Raw genomic sequence first — 17,503 nt, forward strand, 5'->3', positions numbered from 1 at the left:
CCCCCCCCCCCCCATTGAGGTGTTACGTAATCTTAGTACGGTTCCTTATTAGAAAGGTGTTTATCAAATAGGGCAAAAATCGATGTAAATTTATGCGAATTATTCGCAGACAGTGAATTGATGGCTCATATCGCGTTTGCAAATACATTTCTTCGCGCCGCTTCTTGATTCTGGTGCATGACCTCGAGTCAGAAGCAAAGAATGCCAGAATTGCTGTTAGGGCAAGGACCTTGGAAACAGAGGCATTTGAGTGCCTCTTGATTCAAAAGACCTTTCTGACTTGACAGAATTTTCCCCTCCTTCTTATCTTTATTATTGGTATTATCTTCTTTTTCTTCAACCTTAAGGGTTTTTTTTTACATTGTGTGCATAATCCATTAAGGGCATGTGACACAGCTAAATACCTATATTACCGATCACAGTTTTTCAGTTCACTGAATGTTCTTTTGAACTTAAAAACTTTTTTTTTTAAATAAAATATCGAGCTGAAACTTTGGGAAATGTATCAGAGTACAATAAAGTACGTTTAGGTACTGCATTTTGGTAGGAACTTCACTGAAAATTATTTCATCTTTTTTCTGAACCTCAACATTTTTTGAACGTTCGAACTTTTTTTATACATAAAATATCGGTCTCAAACTTTGAGAAATGCAAGAACCGAAAGAAAACTACGTTAAAGTACAAAGTTTAATAATAAAAGATGTAAAAAAAAATTTCAACAATCAATTCCAACGGCATCAGCCGGTAACGTTGTTCACGAAAATACGAACTCTCTGGAGCCTCGTCTAGTGGCCGCCAGGTTTCGTATTTTCGTGTACAACGTTACCGGCTGATGCCGTTGGAATTGATTGTTGAAATATTTTATTTTACATCTTTTATTATTAACCTTTGTACTTTAACGTAGTTTTCTTTCGGCTCTTGCATTTCTCAAAGTTTGAGGCCGATATTTTATGTATAAAAAAAGTTCGAGCGTTCAAAAAATGTTGAGGTTCAGAAAAAAGATGAAATAATTTTCAGTGAAGTTCCTACCAAAATGCAGTACCTAAACGTACTTTATTGCACTCTAATACATTTCCCAAAGTTTCAGCTTGATATTTTATTTACAAAAAAAGTTCTTAGGTTCAAAAAAACATTCAGTGAACTGAAAAGCTGTCGTCGGTAATATAGGTATTTAGCTGTGTCACATGCCCTTAACTCGAAAATCAGTCTTTGGTGCTCAGTGTGATGCAATCGAAAATATTTACTCGAGTCTAAAGAAGGAAAAAAATTACACAAGTCAGCGCATTTGATCAATTTCACCGCTTGGATTCGTCTACTCATAAGAAACTTACATTTCCAAGAAATGTTTAGAATTCCTTAAATAACAATTAAAACGGAATTTATTCTTTTGTTTATGCTTTGAAAAAAAGAAGTTTTTTTAGAACACAAGGAATGGTCATTTGGGCAGAATTATCAAGGTTGCTGAATTATCAACCGAACAGTAGCGGTTTTAACAAACAAAAAAATAAAGCTTCGACGAAAGAAAGGTTTTTCTAATATTTTTTTAGTTTTTAGAAAAACCCCTCTTTTTCCCCCTATTTTAAAATTTTTGCCTCTCTTTCGCTTAAATGCAAACGCAATAATAGAAAATTATAAAAAATCCAATTATTTTGTATTAAAAGTTATATTTTATTATTTTGTTTGGTTGAAAACTGTATTATATTTTTTGTTAAAAATATATCACTTTTGGTTAAAAAAAATCCATCTTTTTTTCAAAGAAAGATCTTTTGTTTTACTGAAAATTGTTTAAAGTCTACTATAGTGCTTTTGTTTCAAAATTACTGCTTTTGGTTAAGAATTTAATTATTGTGTTGAAAATTCAACTATTTTTGTTTCAAAAGTCACCTTTTTAGTTGAGAATTGAACCGTTTTATTTTTTCGAATTCAAAATTAATCTTTTTTGGCAAAAAAATAGTATCTTCTGTTGTTGAAGATGCAACACCCTTATAAAAAAAAATTTTTCTTTTTAGCTTGAAAATTCAACTATTTGTATAAGGTAATATTTATTTGAAAATTGATCAGCTGGTTAAAAATTCATTTTTGTAGGTTGAAAAATAAAGTTTTCGGTTGAAAATTCCACTATTTTGTGTAAAATTAGTCGCTTTTGTTTAAAAGTTTAACTAATTGGTTTAAATGCAACAATTTGATTTAAAATGAACTTCTTTGTTGAAAATGATTTTTTTTAAGTTAAAAGTCAACTGTTTCCAATTTTTAATTAATTAATTCCTAACAAGGAAAAGGAATTTTTAATATAAAAGTTCAATTTTGAGAAAAATAGATTCAATTTTCTAGCAACTAGACGAATTTTCAGCCAACAAGATTAATTTTCCACCAAAGAACACGAGTTTTCAACCAAAAAATTGAATTTTCAAAGAACAAGAATAATTGTCTACCAAAAAGTAGAATTTTCGACTAAAATAGACTAATTTTCAACGTCAAAAAAAATTTGAATAAAATAATTAAATTTCGAACTAAGAAACATAAATTTTCAACAATACATATAATTGTTCAACAGAAATGATGAATTTGCAACCAAAGAAGATAATAAAAAGATAAATAAAAGTTGAATCCTGAACACAACAAATTTAATAACTATAATTTGTACTAAAAAAGATTTCAATATTAAATAGAAAAATTTATATTTCAAGCAAAAAAGATTTTAATTTTAAATAAAAACATTGTAATTTCATCAAAAAGGACAATTTATTAGATTTTTTTAAAAGATTTGTTTTGTACCAACAAAGCCAATTTTTAAAGAAATTGCATGAAGTTTTAACCAACTAGATGAATTTTTTATTTAAAAAAATTACCAAAAATGGGATAGTGCACGTTGCATTTAACAAAATTAATTTTCAATACAAAAAATGCAACAAAATAATTAAATTTCAACCAAATAATACGATTTTAAACCAAAAAGTTGAATTTTTAACAAATTAAATCATTTTTAAGCAAAAAAGATCATTTTTAACGAAAACGAAAAAAGTTATATTTCAAGTTTAAAAAAAAATTATTTTCTAAGATACAACAAAAAATATTTTTGAAATAAAATGATGAATGTTAAACAACAAAAGATGAATTTTTAATCAAGTATTTGATTTATCAACAAATGAATAAAAATTCACAAACATTTAATTCAACCTAAATGATTAATAATTTTGAGACAAGAAAATTTATTTCATTTTCCTAACAATAAAAACAGATGTATCTAATCAGTAACGTCCACTGACCGTATCAGTAATTTTTAAATAACATAACGAAGTATTTTCACAACTGAAATCAGTCATTTTGAATTATATAACCAGTAACTGTAACAAATTAAATCACTCTTCAAAGTCTGACCATTAATTTCAGCCAATCAAATTTAAAAAATCTTAAAGGGATCCCGAGACAAGACCAAAAATGGCTAAGTGCGTCTGCATCGGATTTCGGTTGCGTAACCAGCGAGGCCAGTCGACACCAGTGATTGATGAGAATTTCTCAGATTTTGTTCCCTAACTTCAATTTGTGGTGTGACCAAGGAAAGTTTTAGAAAAAATCTAAAATTCATTCCTCACATTTTTTGAAGTCTTGTAATTAATTCAAGCAAATAAAATTTAAAATAATTTTAAAGAGTTCTCGAGATACGACTAAAAATGTCAAAGCCTCAGTCGGCTATCACTGCTGTCGACTAGCCTCGCTGGATAACGCCGACCGTTAGCCGACGCTTATACTCTTGGACATTTTCAGTCGTATTTCGGGAACCCGTGAAGATTTTTGAATTTTTTTGGCTTAAATTAAAGATAAGTGTACCTATAATAATAATTTGGGTCAAAGTATTTACATCACAAAAATTAATTTCTTTATGGAAATAAATTTGCACTAGCCAGCCGCTTAGTTTTGAATGGCTGAAAGTTTTTCTTGCTAAAAACTATGAAAAATAATTACTTCGTGGCATAAAGGTCTTTTTAAATATTAAAATTCTTCTCATAAAACGTACACGTCATTGTCTTCAATAAGAGGTGCAGTTCAAGTTAGTGAATATTTTATGCTAATATTATTAGATCTGTAAAATAAAAAAGTTGTACACTCTAAAAAAATATGTTTTACATATACAACAAGTTTTTAAATGTTAACATTATAAATTATATTAGTTTCATAATTAAAAATTGTAAAAATATTATTTAAACTCAGAATTCATAAACACTAAGTAAATTTGTTAGTTTTAAAGACAACTTATCATCGACTTATCTGAAACCTCTTCAAATCACTGCAGAATTTTGCAAATTTGTACTATTAGTGCTTAATACTCAGTCTAGACCTTGTGTCTATAGAAAAGAAATTTAGGCTCTTTAATTTCTATACCACACAGATTTATTTCTTATGAGAAAATCCCAAGTGGAGCCAACCAGAATTTGGGATTAGGGGAATGTAAGCGCAAGTGCTAAGCTAACATTCCGAGGTGATTATTTCGAGTTTATATTGCAAATATTTTCGAGATTATTTTTCTCTTCAAATAATATCTATAGATTTTTGGTATTTGAAAACCTTTTAGACTGGACGCCAAAGATTTTTTGAAAAAAATTATGACAAACTGGGGAAAATATTGTAAATTATTTTATGAATATTTCTTTGATCAATAATAACATCTTTGCCATGTAATTTTTTTCGCATCTTGTGCGTTTTTAAAATAAAAAATTTCAGATGGATACAAGCCATTTTTTAAATAAAAAAAAAATTCTGGAAATTTCGAAAAAGTGCTATATCTCTCAGCAAAATAAGAAAGTTAAATGTCTTCATTAAATAAAAAATACGATTTTTCAACTAAGAAAGATTTTTTAGTCAAGAAAAAATATTATCCAAAATGTCGAAAAGATGAATTTTTAAACTAAAAAAAAACAATCTAAAGAATAATAATGTTCTACAAAAAAGTTAAATTTTTTATTTAAAAATATAATTTTTTTTTACACAAAATGTAATAGTAATAGTTAATTTTCAACCAATAATTTGAAATTACAACTGAATAGTTCAATTATCAGTTGAAAAATTAATTTTTAACTTTCATTTTTAAGCCAAGAAGTTGAATTTTCAACCTAGACTTTTTCTGTAAACAATAAAGAAAAAAAATGTACTCTAAATTTTGAAAAGTTCAGCCAAAAAGGCGAATTTTCTAAAAAAAGAAAATACGAATTTTCAATCAAAAAGTTAACTTTCAACCAAACGCAATGAAAAATTTTTTTAAACTTACCAAATCTACCTCGCAAAAAATTAGCCTCATTTTTTCAGTTTTTTTAAATTTCTGACTAACGCTATTTTTTTATTTTTAAGTTCGTTTACAATTTTCTGGCGGATTTCGAAAGAGCATGAAATCCTTTACCAGAATAAAAAAGTAAAATATTTGAAATAGTTGAAAAAATAGAGGGACTTACAAAAGTAAGCCACGATAAAATTAACAAATTGTAGCACCTGGTATTACATTTTTTAATGCCAAATTGAATCTGAAATTATTTCGAATAATGTAATGATTACGTGTCATTTCATATTGTCGAATTTGCAACCTGATAATAATTGATAACGAAATAAAAATTGCTTGTCTCCTAAAGTGGAATTCGATGAAGATGAAAAGTTTTTTTTTTTAATAAAAATAGAATCATCAAGTTAAATAAAAACAGTGATAAATTAACAAAATGTAAATTTCTTGACACTAAATATTTCATTTTACGTTACCAAATTGCTGTTCACTAATTCTGCGTAAAAAATTTTATTTGCAATTTTAAATTCAATACTTTTTTATTCATTTGAGTGGAAAGTAGGTCATTTCCAAAATTGGATAAAGATAAAAATATTTTGGTATAAAAATAGAATTTTCCAGTTAAATAAAAAAAGGAAGAAAATAATATAAATTTCTTGGTATAAAATCCTTATCAAAATGAGATTCAAGCACTTCTTGGAAATAATTAGAAGGTAACTGTTTTCTTGAACTCTCAGTTTAGAAAGTACGATAAGAAAAAAAAACATTTAATCCAAAATAACTGAAATAAAATAAAATAAACTAAGAATAAAATACTCGCTTAGATTTTCTTTAAATAAAAAAAATTAATAGTGTCTTGAGATTTAAACAAAAAATTAGAGGAAGCTGATTTTAACTTTCGGTATATTTCAGGTTCTTTGATAATAATCTTCCTTAATTAGAATCAGAGACAATTTAATTTGATTGTAAATTCTCCATTTTTGTATTTAAAAAAACATTTGGTTTGTTTTCTATTTTCTGAAAAGCATAGAACTAACAAAAATTTTTTAATCTAAAAAAATTCGCACAATTCAATCCAATAGTTGAATTTTCAATTAGGAAGATAAATTTTCTACAAAAAAAAGACGAACCTGAACAAACTTTTGACCAAGCAGTAAAAATATTTAAATTCTGATCAACAAAAATTTATTTTCAAGAAAAAAAATAATTTTAAACAAAAATAATGGATTTTCAACCCAAAGACCAATTTTCTTCAAAACATCTGAACTTTACACTCGAGAATATGAAATTTCAATCAAAAAGTCCATTTTCAACCAACCAATTACATAGCTAAACAAATAGTTACATTTCAATTTAAAAATTATTGTCAAAATAAAATAGTTAAATATCCAACAATATAGTTGGATTTTAATTTGAAACATTAATTTTCAATACAACAACAAAATTTTAACAAAAAAAGAAGAATTATCTACCAAATTGTTGAATTTTCAAGCAAAAATACTTATTTTCTTCTAAACAGTTTAATTTTACATGCGAAAATATAAGCTTTCAATCATAACGTTACATGTTGACCAAAAATTTACATATCTAAACAAACAGTTAAATTTTGATTAAACAAATAATTTTCAATAAAAAAAGAACCCGCAAGAAAAAGTTTAATTCTCCATCAAATATTGAAACTTTTTACTAAATTGTTGTTACCTAACAAAATAGTTAAAACTTTAATTTAAATCATTAATTTGCAAAATAAAAACAGAAGATTTTTAGCAAATAAGTAGAATTGTTTACCAAATTGTTGAAATTTGAATGTTTGACAACAAAATAAAATAATTTTTAACAAAGTAGCTCAATTTTCAACTAAAATTATATATGTAAATCAAAAAATGATATTTCAACCACGAAAGATTTTTCTTTCAAATTTTTTAAAAATAGTTGAATTGAACCTAAAAAGATAAATTTCAAAAAATACTTTAATTCCCACATAAAACAGATTAAATTTCAACGAAGATGAAAATAAAATTTTTGAATTTTCATGCAAAAATTCTAATTTTCGCTAGAAATAATAAATTTTTCTCGTAAAAAAGCTAATATCCAATCAAACAGTGAAATTTTTAATTGAAAAATCTAATTTTCAACAGTTAAAAACGAATTTTCAATAAAGTGTTCAACTGTAAAATTAAAGTGAATCACCTTTTAACAGCAAAAAATAACATTTTCAGAACGGTTTTAATTTTAAATAAAAAATAGTTAAATTTAACCAAAGACGAATTTTCAAAGAAATACTTCAATGCTAAAAAAATCAATCAATTTATAACCAAATAGTTAAATTTATAAGCTAAAGTTTTATCTTAACAAAAAATATAATGGTCAAATTTTAATTAAATATAAGTCATTTTAAACCAATAAATATTATTACCAAAAAAGTCAAATTTTTTCCAAATAGTCGAACTGGCTACGAAACTGTTGAAATTCCAAGCCCAAAAGACGAATTTTCTAAGACAAAATCAGTGGATTAGAATCTAAAAATAAAGTTGTGACCAAGCGGTTTATTTCCCCTGCATTTACAAAATTCAAAAATTGCTGAAAATTTTCCGAGGCTTACGGATACATGAAATTCTTCAGACTAACGAAATCATTACGTTACAATTCACGCTATCAAATTGTATACATAATCAGTTACGTCTAAATGACAATTTAAATTGAATTTTCCATTCAAAATAAAAAAAAGGAAGAAAAAAAAAATAACGCCCTCGGTAAAAAATCCTCATCCAAACGAAATTCAAGCACTTTTTGGAAATAATTAAGCAGTCTAAGATAAAAAAAATGTAAATCTAAAAAATTAAAATATGATAGTAAATGACTAAAATTAAAATCCTTATTCAGATTTTTCTTAATCGATCATTACTTGAAAATCGAAGGAAAGGTCGATGATCGATATTATACTGGTTTAAATGGGAATGACACTCCCTGTCCTTAATTTTGAATCATTTAAAGTTTAACACATTCTATTTGTTAATCACTCAACCATGACACTATCCACTCATTGATCACTGATAAATAATCACAATAATCCAGAAACTGCACTAGAAGTTGAGAAGCCACCCCAGCGAAGACTCAAAACTTCCTCTACACTATAAAGTCTTAAGAAAATAAAGTTCCCTAAAAAAAGGAACGATTTTCCTCTACCTTCTGGTCCTTGAAGACATGCCAATTCGATGGAGTAATCCCAGCAATCCAAGGAACTCATCTGCGTCTGTGGATCCCAAACTACATCCACGCTGGACCCGTTCATCTTCATCAAATTAAACTGAAGGTACTTTAATTAAAATTATTTTTAATTTTGAATTATGATTTTCCACTCGATTTGCAAATTCTAGTTCAAATTTAAAATTCCACTTTGAACCCCAACTCCAGAAACTGTAAGAATATTTAAATCGTCACATCGGTGACATCTGAAGATGAGCTGAACTGAAAGGACTTGTTGAAAATTTGCAAAAGCTGCAAGAGACTTAGAGCGACAACCGGTTACTCAGAAGGCGACCGGTCTTCTGTGAAATGGGAATCGCTGCAAGCAGGCCGCTACCCCCAGTCAGGGCGGTTGGGCCATTGGGCATCGCTCCCCTCCACTTTGGTCCGCAGCGCTCCCCTCCACTTGGGTCCACATTGCCCCCCACCACCAAGGCCCATTAACGTACCTGAGACACCCGAGGGGACCGGTCCCTTTCTCTGCCTCTCTCGAGTCACCCACTCTCACTCCTTCTTTCTTTCCTCCTTATCCTCGTAAACTTGCATCTTTTCTCTTCAACTTGTCTTTCCACTTGGCTCCTGCACTGCTCCCACTTTAATCCGCATTCCACTCAACCCTTTCGCCTTTTATTTCTCACTCGCCTTCATTCAATCCGCTTCCTCGTATAACTCCATAACTCTAGAATCTACTCTACTGACTACTCTATGCTTCATTAGGCTGGTCCAAATATGGATTCAACATTTTTTTCTACTTTTTATCGTCAGGAAAGTTCTTCAAGTTGAAAAAAATTCCCTTTTTTTATTTTGAAAAAATGTTTTTTTTTGTTGTTAATTTGATTTAGAATCGATAAGTCTTTTTTATAGTGTCCTACAAAAACCCCATAGGTGAAAAAATGGATTTATCGTGTTTTTTACACTAATTATGATTTTATGTGTTTTTTCAAATGCAATTGTTTATGATACATAAAAGATTACTTTTTACTGGTTATTGGTTAATTAAATAAATGTTCTATTATTTTTAGCAATTTGCTCTTAGAATAAAGACAGAAAATCGCATTTTTTCAAAAATTTTCACTTTTTGTTCAATTTTCAATTGAAGTGATACAATACTTAAATAATCTTAACAAAAATAATTGTTTTAACAATTTATTATTATTGTTAATAATATTTTATTTAAATAATGTGATAAATTGCAGTTTTTTCTAAAGGTTTCTATTTGTTGTTTACTTTTCACTTGGAGTAGGTTAATATTTAATTCCGTTTAACAAGGATAGTTGTTTAAAAAATTGTTATTGTTTATAGCTAGCTTCTATATTAATAATAAAGTTGCGGTTTTTTCCCCTGAAATTTATAACTTTTTGTTCACTTTTCAATTAGAGTGGAGTAATAATTAATTCAAGTTAACAAAAAAATGGTTTAAAAATATTATTATTGTTATTGTTAATAATATTCTCTTTAAATAATGCGATAAACTGCATTTTTTTCTAAAATTTTCAACTTTTTGTTTAGTTCCACTTGGAATAAGTTAATGTTTAATTCGATTTAAGAAGGATAATTTTTTTAACAAATTGTTATTATTTTTAGCTAGCTTCTATATTAATAATAAAGTTGCGGTATTTTTCCTTGTAATTTGTTACTTTTTGTTCACTTTTCAATTAGAGCGGAGTATTAATTAATTCAAGTTAACAAACAAATGGTTTAAAATATTATTATTGTTAATAACATTCTCTTTGTTTAATGGTAGAAAGTTGCGTTTTTTCTGAATTTTTAAAACTATTTGTCCATTTTCTACTGGGAGTGACTTAATAATTAATTAAATTTTGCAAAAATAATTGTGTAAACAAATGACTATTTTCTATAGCTATTTTTATCTATATTAATGGCAGATAGTTGTTTAAACAATTTATTATTATTTTAAATAATATTATCTTAAATAATTTTTAAAAAATTGCAATTTTTTATGAAATTCTTAACTTTGCTTTGGCTTTTTAGATACGAACAAATAAAAAATACAGAGAATTATTATTTAAACAATCTTTTTTTTGTGAATATGCGCTTTTCTGAAATAAAACAGATATTTGAAATATTCTTGAAAACCTAAGAATATATAGTTTAAACAATAATAACTTGTTTAAAAAATTATGTTTGTTAAATTTCATTAATTATTATAACACTCTTAGTGAAAAATGGACAAAAAGTTTTCAGTTAAAAAAACGGCAGCTTTCTAGCAATTATCTAAGAGAAGAGCTATAAAAAATAATAAATTGTTTAAACAACTATGTTTGTAAACTTGCATAATTTATTACTTTACTGCGTAAAAAGCGGGTAAAAAGTTTTAAAATTCAGAAGAAATCGCACTTTTTAGCATTAATAAAGACGATAGTTATAAACTATAATTACTTATATAAATAATTATTTTTTCTTTATTGAATTAATTATTAACTCACTTTAAGTGAACAGTAGAGAAATATTTGTAAATTTAAGAAAAAACGCAACTTCACTTCATTCGAATTGAAAATTGGATAAAAAGTGGTGAAAAACTGCATTTTTCTAACGTTATTTTAAGAGAATATTATTAAAAATAATAATGAATTGTTTAAAAAATTGTGTTTATTAACATTAATTCAGTTTTGCCTCACTTTTATTGAAAATTGGACAGAATGTGGAAATTTTTTGAAAACCTGCGACTTTCTAACTCTATTTTTAGAGAAAATGGCTTTAAACAATAATAAATTGTTTAAAAAATGTATGTAAACTTATTTTAACTAATTATTTACAATTAAAAAAATGTTGTAATAAAAAAGTTTAATTTTATACCAGATAGTTCAACTTGTTACTCAATTGTTCAATTTGGAAGAAAACATTTTAATTTTTCTAGAAATGTAACAATTAGAGCAAAATTTAATTGTACCGCTCAGAAATTGTAGTCAGAAAAAAATTTCCTTGGTACAAAAAAAATTTCTTTCAGTCGAAGATAAATATTCATTGGCTCTCAGACAAAGAAAAGTTTTTTTAAAATAAAATAATGTGTTTGGTTAAAGTTTTTATGTTTAAAATTATATTTAAAATGATTAAGTTTAATTAATTAATTGACTTTTAATTAATTTCGGCTGAATCAAAAAGATTGTGTTAAAGAATGGATTTATTATTTTTTTTAAATATATTCTCTGAATGAATGTATGTATGCAAATTATAAATTTATTATTCTTGGACTTTCACTCTTTTATTGTTTTCATGTTCAGTTTGATAAACGTATTTTCTTTTATTTTTCGAGATCTTCTCTTCATTGTTGGTTTCACTTTTAATCCTTATTTTTATTTTTGTAATGCGTTGTCTTATCATGCACAGCGCTTTCATAATTATACTTAATTTCTATACATCATTCTGATACATTGTTTTTATTTAAACAGTTATTTCTTTCACTTTTTTCCTTTGAATAAAATAAAAGATTTGTTAGATACTATTTTTTATTTGACTTAAAAAATATTATTTTGATACAAATAGAGTACTGAAAATAATTGGAGAAATAAATTGTTTAGGCTCAATATTATGAAATATTTTTTACAAAATATATAAATTTTCTACTAAATAATTTAGTTTTTATCTTATAAAGATTTAATTTTCAACCAAATAGTTTAAAATATTTATAACAAAATCGTTCAGTTTTCAAAAAAAATAAATAAATTTTAATATTAATATTTAACCAAAAAATGTTGGATTTTAAGAAAATTTTGAGAATAAAAATAATATAACTGATGTAATTGCTAATAAAAGGCATTATTTTTAAATAAACAAATTGTCCAACTCACAAGAAATTTTATTTCAATCATTTTTTTTTTAAATTAAATTTGTTCTTACTTTCGCTTCTGACAAATTTTTGAAAAAGTTAAAATTTAATAAATGATGGCTTTTTCGTCGGGAAAAATATTCTCTATAATTCTACTGTTTAAAATTTTGATACTAAATTTTTTTATGACATATCGTTAAAATACTTTTTTATTAAAGAATAATTTTTCTTTAAAAAAATGACAACAGTAGTGTTATAGAGTATGTTTAAAAAAAAACTATAAATGATTAAAAATCAACATTTTTAAACAATTCGTAGAAAAGCGGTAGTAAAAAATTCAATTATGAAAACTATTGTTAAAATACTTTTTTTTTTTAGTTTTAAACTTTTTGCATTAGAAAATATAAGAAAAAAATGGCGAATGTTTGCAATGTGTGTGATAAACAATTTTTCAATAATCTGAGAAAGAGTGGTAATTACATAATTCTCTGGATTTGAATAATTGCAATAAGGGGTCAAAGGTCATGCAAGAATTTGAATAGATTGTCAGGGTTCAAGGGTCATGTCGGATAGAAATACGTGAATTATACACATCGGTACTGTCCTTCTTAAACTTTTAAAGAAGCGATCTTTCAATGTCCATCGTGGCACGATTTCACGAATTCAGTTTTACTATAGCCATATAAAGTAGAACTTTCTTTACTCCATAAAAGAATAATAAGTCACGACACAAGTTTGCTATTTAATTACCTGCATATTTAGATAGTAATTGCTTCCTATTAGAAAAAATTTGACGGTACATTCATCACACTATATTATAAAAATCTGATAATTTACGACTTTAATTAAATTTTTTTTTTGATAAGATAAATCGCAAAATTTAATGTTTCGAACAATTTATGTTATTTTGTTGTCCAGAGTATTAATTGATTTTCAATATTAAATAGCGTCGATTACTGGTCTAATATTTGTAAAAAAAAAAATCTGCCTGAGTCCGGATTTGAACCCGAAACGCTACTATTCGGGAGTGGTGCGTCGATGGGAGCGGTGGCGTAATGGGCTCTACTCACGGATAGTGGCGGTCCTGGTTCAAATCCGTGCTGAGGCAGATTTTTTGTCATTTCGTTAAATAATATACCAGTAATAAACATTCAGTTTATCCAAGTTCCTTTTATCTGCGCAATTTTCTTTTTTATTTTATCTCCCAAATTGGGGAGAATTGATAAATTCAAGCTTAATCCGATCTTACAAGAAGATGATCAAAGTTTTTTTTTTTTAATCTGATAAATTCTTTAATGAGATTCTATTGGATGACTATTAATCTGCCAAAACATTTTTTGTTAATAGAAACCCGTTTTCGAAGAAATCTACTTTTTTCATCATTTTTTATAGAATTAAATATTTATTTAGTAAATTCTCATGTAAAATTATTTATGCATAAAACTTTTAACAATGGGTTGAATTTTATTCATTTTTCAATATTCTTCAATTTTCAACAGTTGGATTTTCAAAAGTTGACTTTTCGAATTTTTTAATTTTTAAAGATTTCAACAGTTTTGCAAATGTTGAAGTTTCTTCGATATTCAGCAGTGAAATCTTCTCTAATGTTTAATTTCCTTAAATGTTCAATTATTGAAAATTAAATTGTTGGAAATAAAAGAAAATTGAATATTGAATAATCAACAGTCGAATTTCCCATTTTCTAACATTTTCAGCTCTTATTTTTTCCATTTTTCAACAGTTGAACTTTATAACATAAAAATTGAATTTTGAACAATTGCATTTTTATTTTTCTTGAATTTTCAATATTTACATTTTCTACTGTTGAAGATTTAAGAAAACTGAAATTCGAACTGTTAAATTTTTAACTGTTTTAAATTGAAAATAGATAATAATTGAATTTTCAACAGTTAGATTTCCCACAGTTGAATTTGAAATTTTTTTACATTTACAACAGTTGAAGTCTATTCGATTTTTAGCAGTAAAGTCTTCTTTGATTTTCAATTGTCTTCATTTTTTAACTGTTGAAAATTAATTTGTTGGAAATGAAAAAAATTGAAAATGAAAGAAAATTGAGTATTAAATATTCAACCGACGAATTTTCCATTTTCAACCAATTTCTGCTGTTGAATTTGCTTAAATTTTCTGATTTTTTCCATTTTTCAACAGTTAAATTTAAAGATACTTGGAAATTGAATTTTCTACATTTGGATTTCGATAACTTGAATTTTCAGTTTTCTTGATTTTCTGCATTTTCAGTTATTTTTCAAATGATCAATTTGAAATTAAATTCAGTTCAACTATCAAATAAATATTTTTTAACTTTTATAAATTATAGAGTTAGAAGATTCAGATTCAATTCCAAAAATGTAAATTCACGTGATTATTTTCAATGCTCTAAATTTAAGAATCAGCCAATGCATTTAAAAAATCTAAAAATGATATAATTTTAAGCAATTTTAAACTAGAAACATGAAAAATTAAACTATTACATTTTTTATATGGTGAACACTTTTAAACATCTAAAAAATAATTCTAATTTTTCATAACAATTTCTTTGAAATTGTGCCAAATAAAAAAAGTTTTCTCAAAAGCTTCCGCATTTATTTTGGATAATTTTGTCAAAATTTCTTAAAGTTACTTGAATTGTTTATAAGAATTATAGGTGTTTAATTGTCATGCGTACATAAAAATTCGACAACTTAACTTACAGTTAAAATTGTAAAGTTCAAAGTTGAGTTTTTTTCTTTAGTTTTGTATATTTAATTTATAATTATGGATTTTAAATGGACAGTCAGATATTTCTAAATCTTAAATAATTGCTCTTATTCTTAACTAAAAAAATTTAAATTGAATGGTTTAAAAATGGAATATTTTAGACTGAAATAATATTTGAAATTTAATAAAATCCTTTGATTATGAATATATTATTTTGAAGTTATTTAAAAATGCCAATTGATCAACTAAAAATTTGTTTAGCAAAAATGTTCGATTTTAAACGCCTTTAACTTTTAATTGTTAAATCTTTAAAACTGCATTTTAAAATTCTTTAAAATAAAATGTAAGCTTAAAATCTAAAATGGAAAATTTATTAAGTGAAAGATTTTCGAATCACGCATTCTAAACTCAATAATATTATAATTGAAAAAGATAACAATTTAACTAAATATTTAAAAAACGGTTAAAATCAAAGTTGGACAGATTTTTTTCTTCTAAAAATTTGTAAAATTCCTAGTAAAAAAATAAATTCACTGTCATTTCCCGGTTTTCCCCGATCATTTTCCGGTTTTCTAGGTTTCCCGGTTCAGCGGCCACTCTGAAATAATGAACGTCTCCTAAATATTTGAAAAGGGAGAAAAATGGGGAAAATTAAAATGAATCACGATAGATTTAAATGTTCAAAATCGTAGTATATTCATCCTAAATTCAGAAAAAAAACTTAAATTCAGACATAAATTTATATGAAGCAAAAATTTATCTGGATTGAAGGAAGGTTTATCTTATTTGAATAAGAAAATAATGTACGAATAAATTCTGAAATTCAGTTAATGGCCTTAAATTCCGTTTTCAGGCAATTGTTTACTGACGCTGATTTTAAACTTATTATTAAATTTCAGGCTTAAGCTTTTTAAATATGTCTTATTTTTCACTCTCTAAATATTATTTTATAGAAATATCAGAGAAAACTTGGCTTTGCTTTTTTAAGAAAAAGAAAAAATGAGTCCCGTTCGATGTAACGTTTTATTATACCGTAACATAAATATGCGTTGTAATTTTATTTTTTTCCGTCCATACACAAGTTATGGAATTGTGTAATTCGGAAGATTCGTGCGCATTCTCTTGTACAATTGCAAGATATTCAATGTTATAAAATACCGGTTGTTGCTCGTGCTCGGCTTTTTCCGTAAATATCATCCGCTAACCTTTTACTGCGGGAATATGATCGGTCTGCAGGTCAATGAACAATGAAAATTGATGAACACTTTCACCACAAGCCCGTCAAATTCTCTGTGAACTGATACATCAGAATCCAGCAGAGCATGTCAATGAATTATTTTTATCTTTAATCGTGTTATGTAACTAATTGACACGGGACAATTGCCTTGTTAGACTCACAGGATGATAAATTGAAGAACACAAATATTTTTGTAGCAACTTCATTTGTATTTTTGGATTTGGACTTTTATTAATTTTTGTGGAATGTAACGATTTACTTAAATTATTTTTCTGGGTTGAATATTTCATTTTCTATAATCGTCTTCTCTCATTGCCACTCTTCATCAAATCCTCATGGCTCGATCCGAGAAAAAATCTGATTACTCAATCCGAAATATGTTCTCATGACTCGATCAGAAATAAATTATCATGGCTCGATCAAAAAACGATTCTCATCGCTCGATAAGAAATTCCTCAACGAACGATCAGAAAAAATTTTTTTATGGCCTGATCAGAAATACATCCTCATGGCATGATGAGAAGTAAATTCTCATGGCTCAATAAGAAATCAATCTTCATGGCTTGATCAGAAAGAATCTGATAACTTAATCAAAAATATGTCCTCATGACTCGATCAGAAATAAATCATCATGTTTCAGAAAAAAAATTCGCATCGCTCGATTAGAAAAAATCCTCATGGCTCGATCACAAAAAATCCTCATGGCTCGATCCTGAAGGCTTGATCAGAAAAAAATCTGACAACTTAATCAAAAATATGTCCTCATGACTCGATCAGAAATAAATCATCATGTTTCAGAAAAAAATCCTCATCGCTCGATCAGAAAAAATCCTCATGGCTCGATCCTGAAGGCTTGATCAGAAAAAAATCATTATGGTTCGACAAAAAAAATCCTTATCGCTTCATTAGAAAAAATCCTCATGGCTTAATGAAGAGAACATCCTCATCGTTTGATCAGAAAGAAATCATCATGTTTCAGAAAAAAAATCCGCATCGCTTGATTAGAAAAAATCCTCATGGCTCGATCCTGAAGGCTTGATCAGAAAAAAATCATTATGGTGACGCCAAAAAAAATCCTTATCGCTTCATTAGAAAAAATCCTCATGGCTTAATGAAGAGAACATCCTCATCGTTTGATCAGAAAGATATCATCATGTTTCAGAAAAAAAATCCGCATCGCTCGATTAGAAAAAATCCTCATGGCTCGATCCTGAAGGCTTGATCAGAAAAAAATCATTATGATTAGACA

General features: G+C 26.6%; 1 protein-coding gene across 5 annotated transcripts in view; it reads right to left on the reverse strand.

Moving 5' to 3' along the window:
* The window catches only part of LOC117179141 (cerebellar degeneration-related protein 2), a 413,086-nt gene that overhangs the window by 32,131 nt on the left and 363,452 nt on the right, over window positions 1–17,503 (reverse strand). For 2 of the 5 annotated variants that reach the window (XM_033370815.1, XM_033370814.1), the window contains exon 1: window positions 8,453–8,806. The exons of the other annotated variants lie outside the window; for them this stretch is intronic. In XM_033370815.1, the coding sequence (XP_033226706.1) occupies window positions 8,453–8,564 (112 nt within the window). In that variant the 5' untranslated portion in view covers window positions 8,565–8,806. Of the gene's footprint in view, window positions 1–8,452; window positions 8,807–17,503 lie in introns of those variants that run through there. 5 annotated transcript variants of the gene reach the window in all.

This window comes from Belonocnema kinseyi, chromosome 8 (assembly GCF_010883055.1).
Source record: "Belonocnema kinseyi isolate 2016_QV_RU_SX_M_011 chromosome 8, B_treatae_v1, whole genome shotgun sequence".
NCBI classification, from domain to species: domain Eukaryota; kingdom Metazoa; phylum Arthropoda; class Insecta; order Hymenoptera; family Cynipidae; genus Belonocnema; species Belonocnema kinseyi.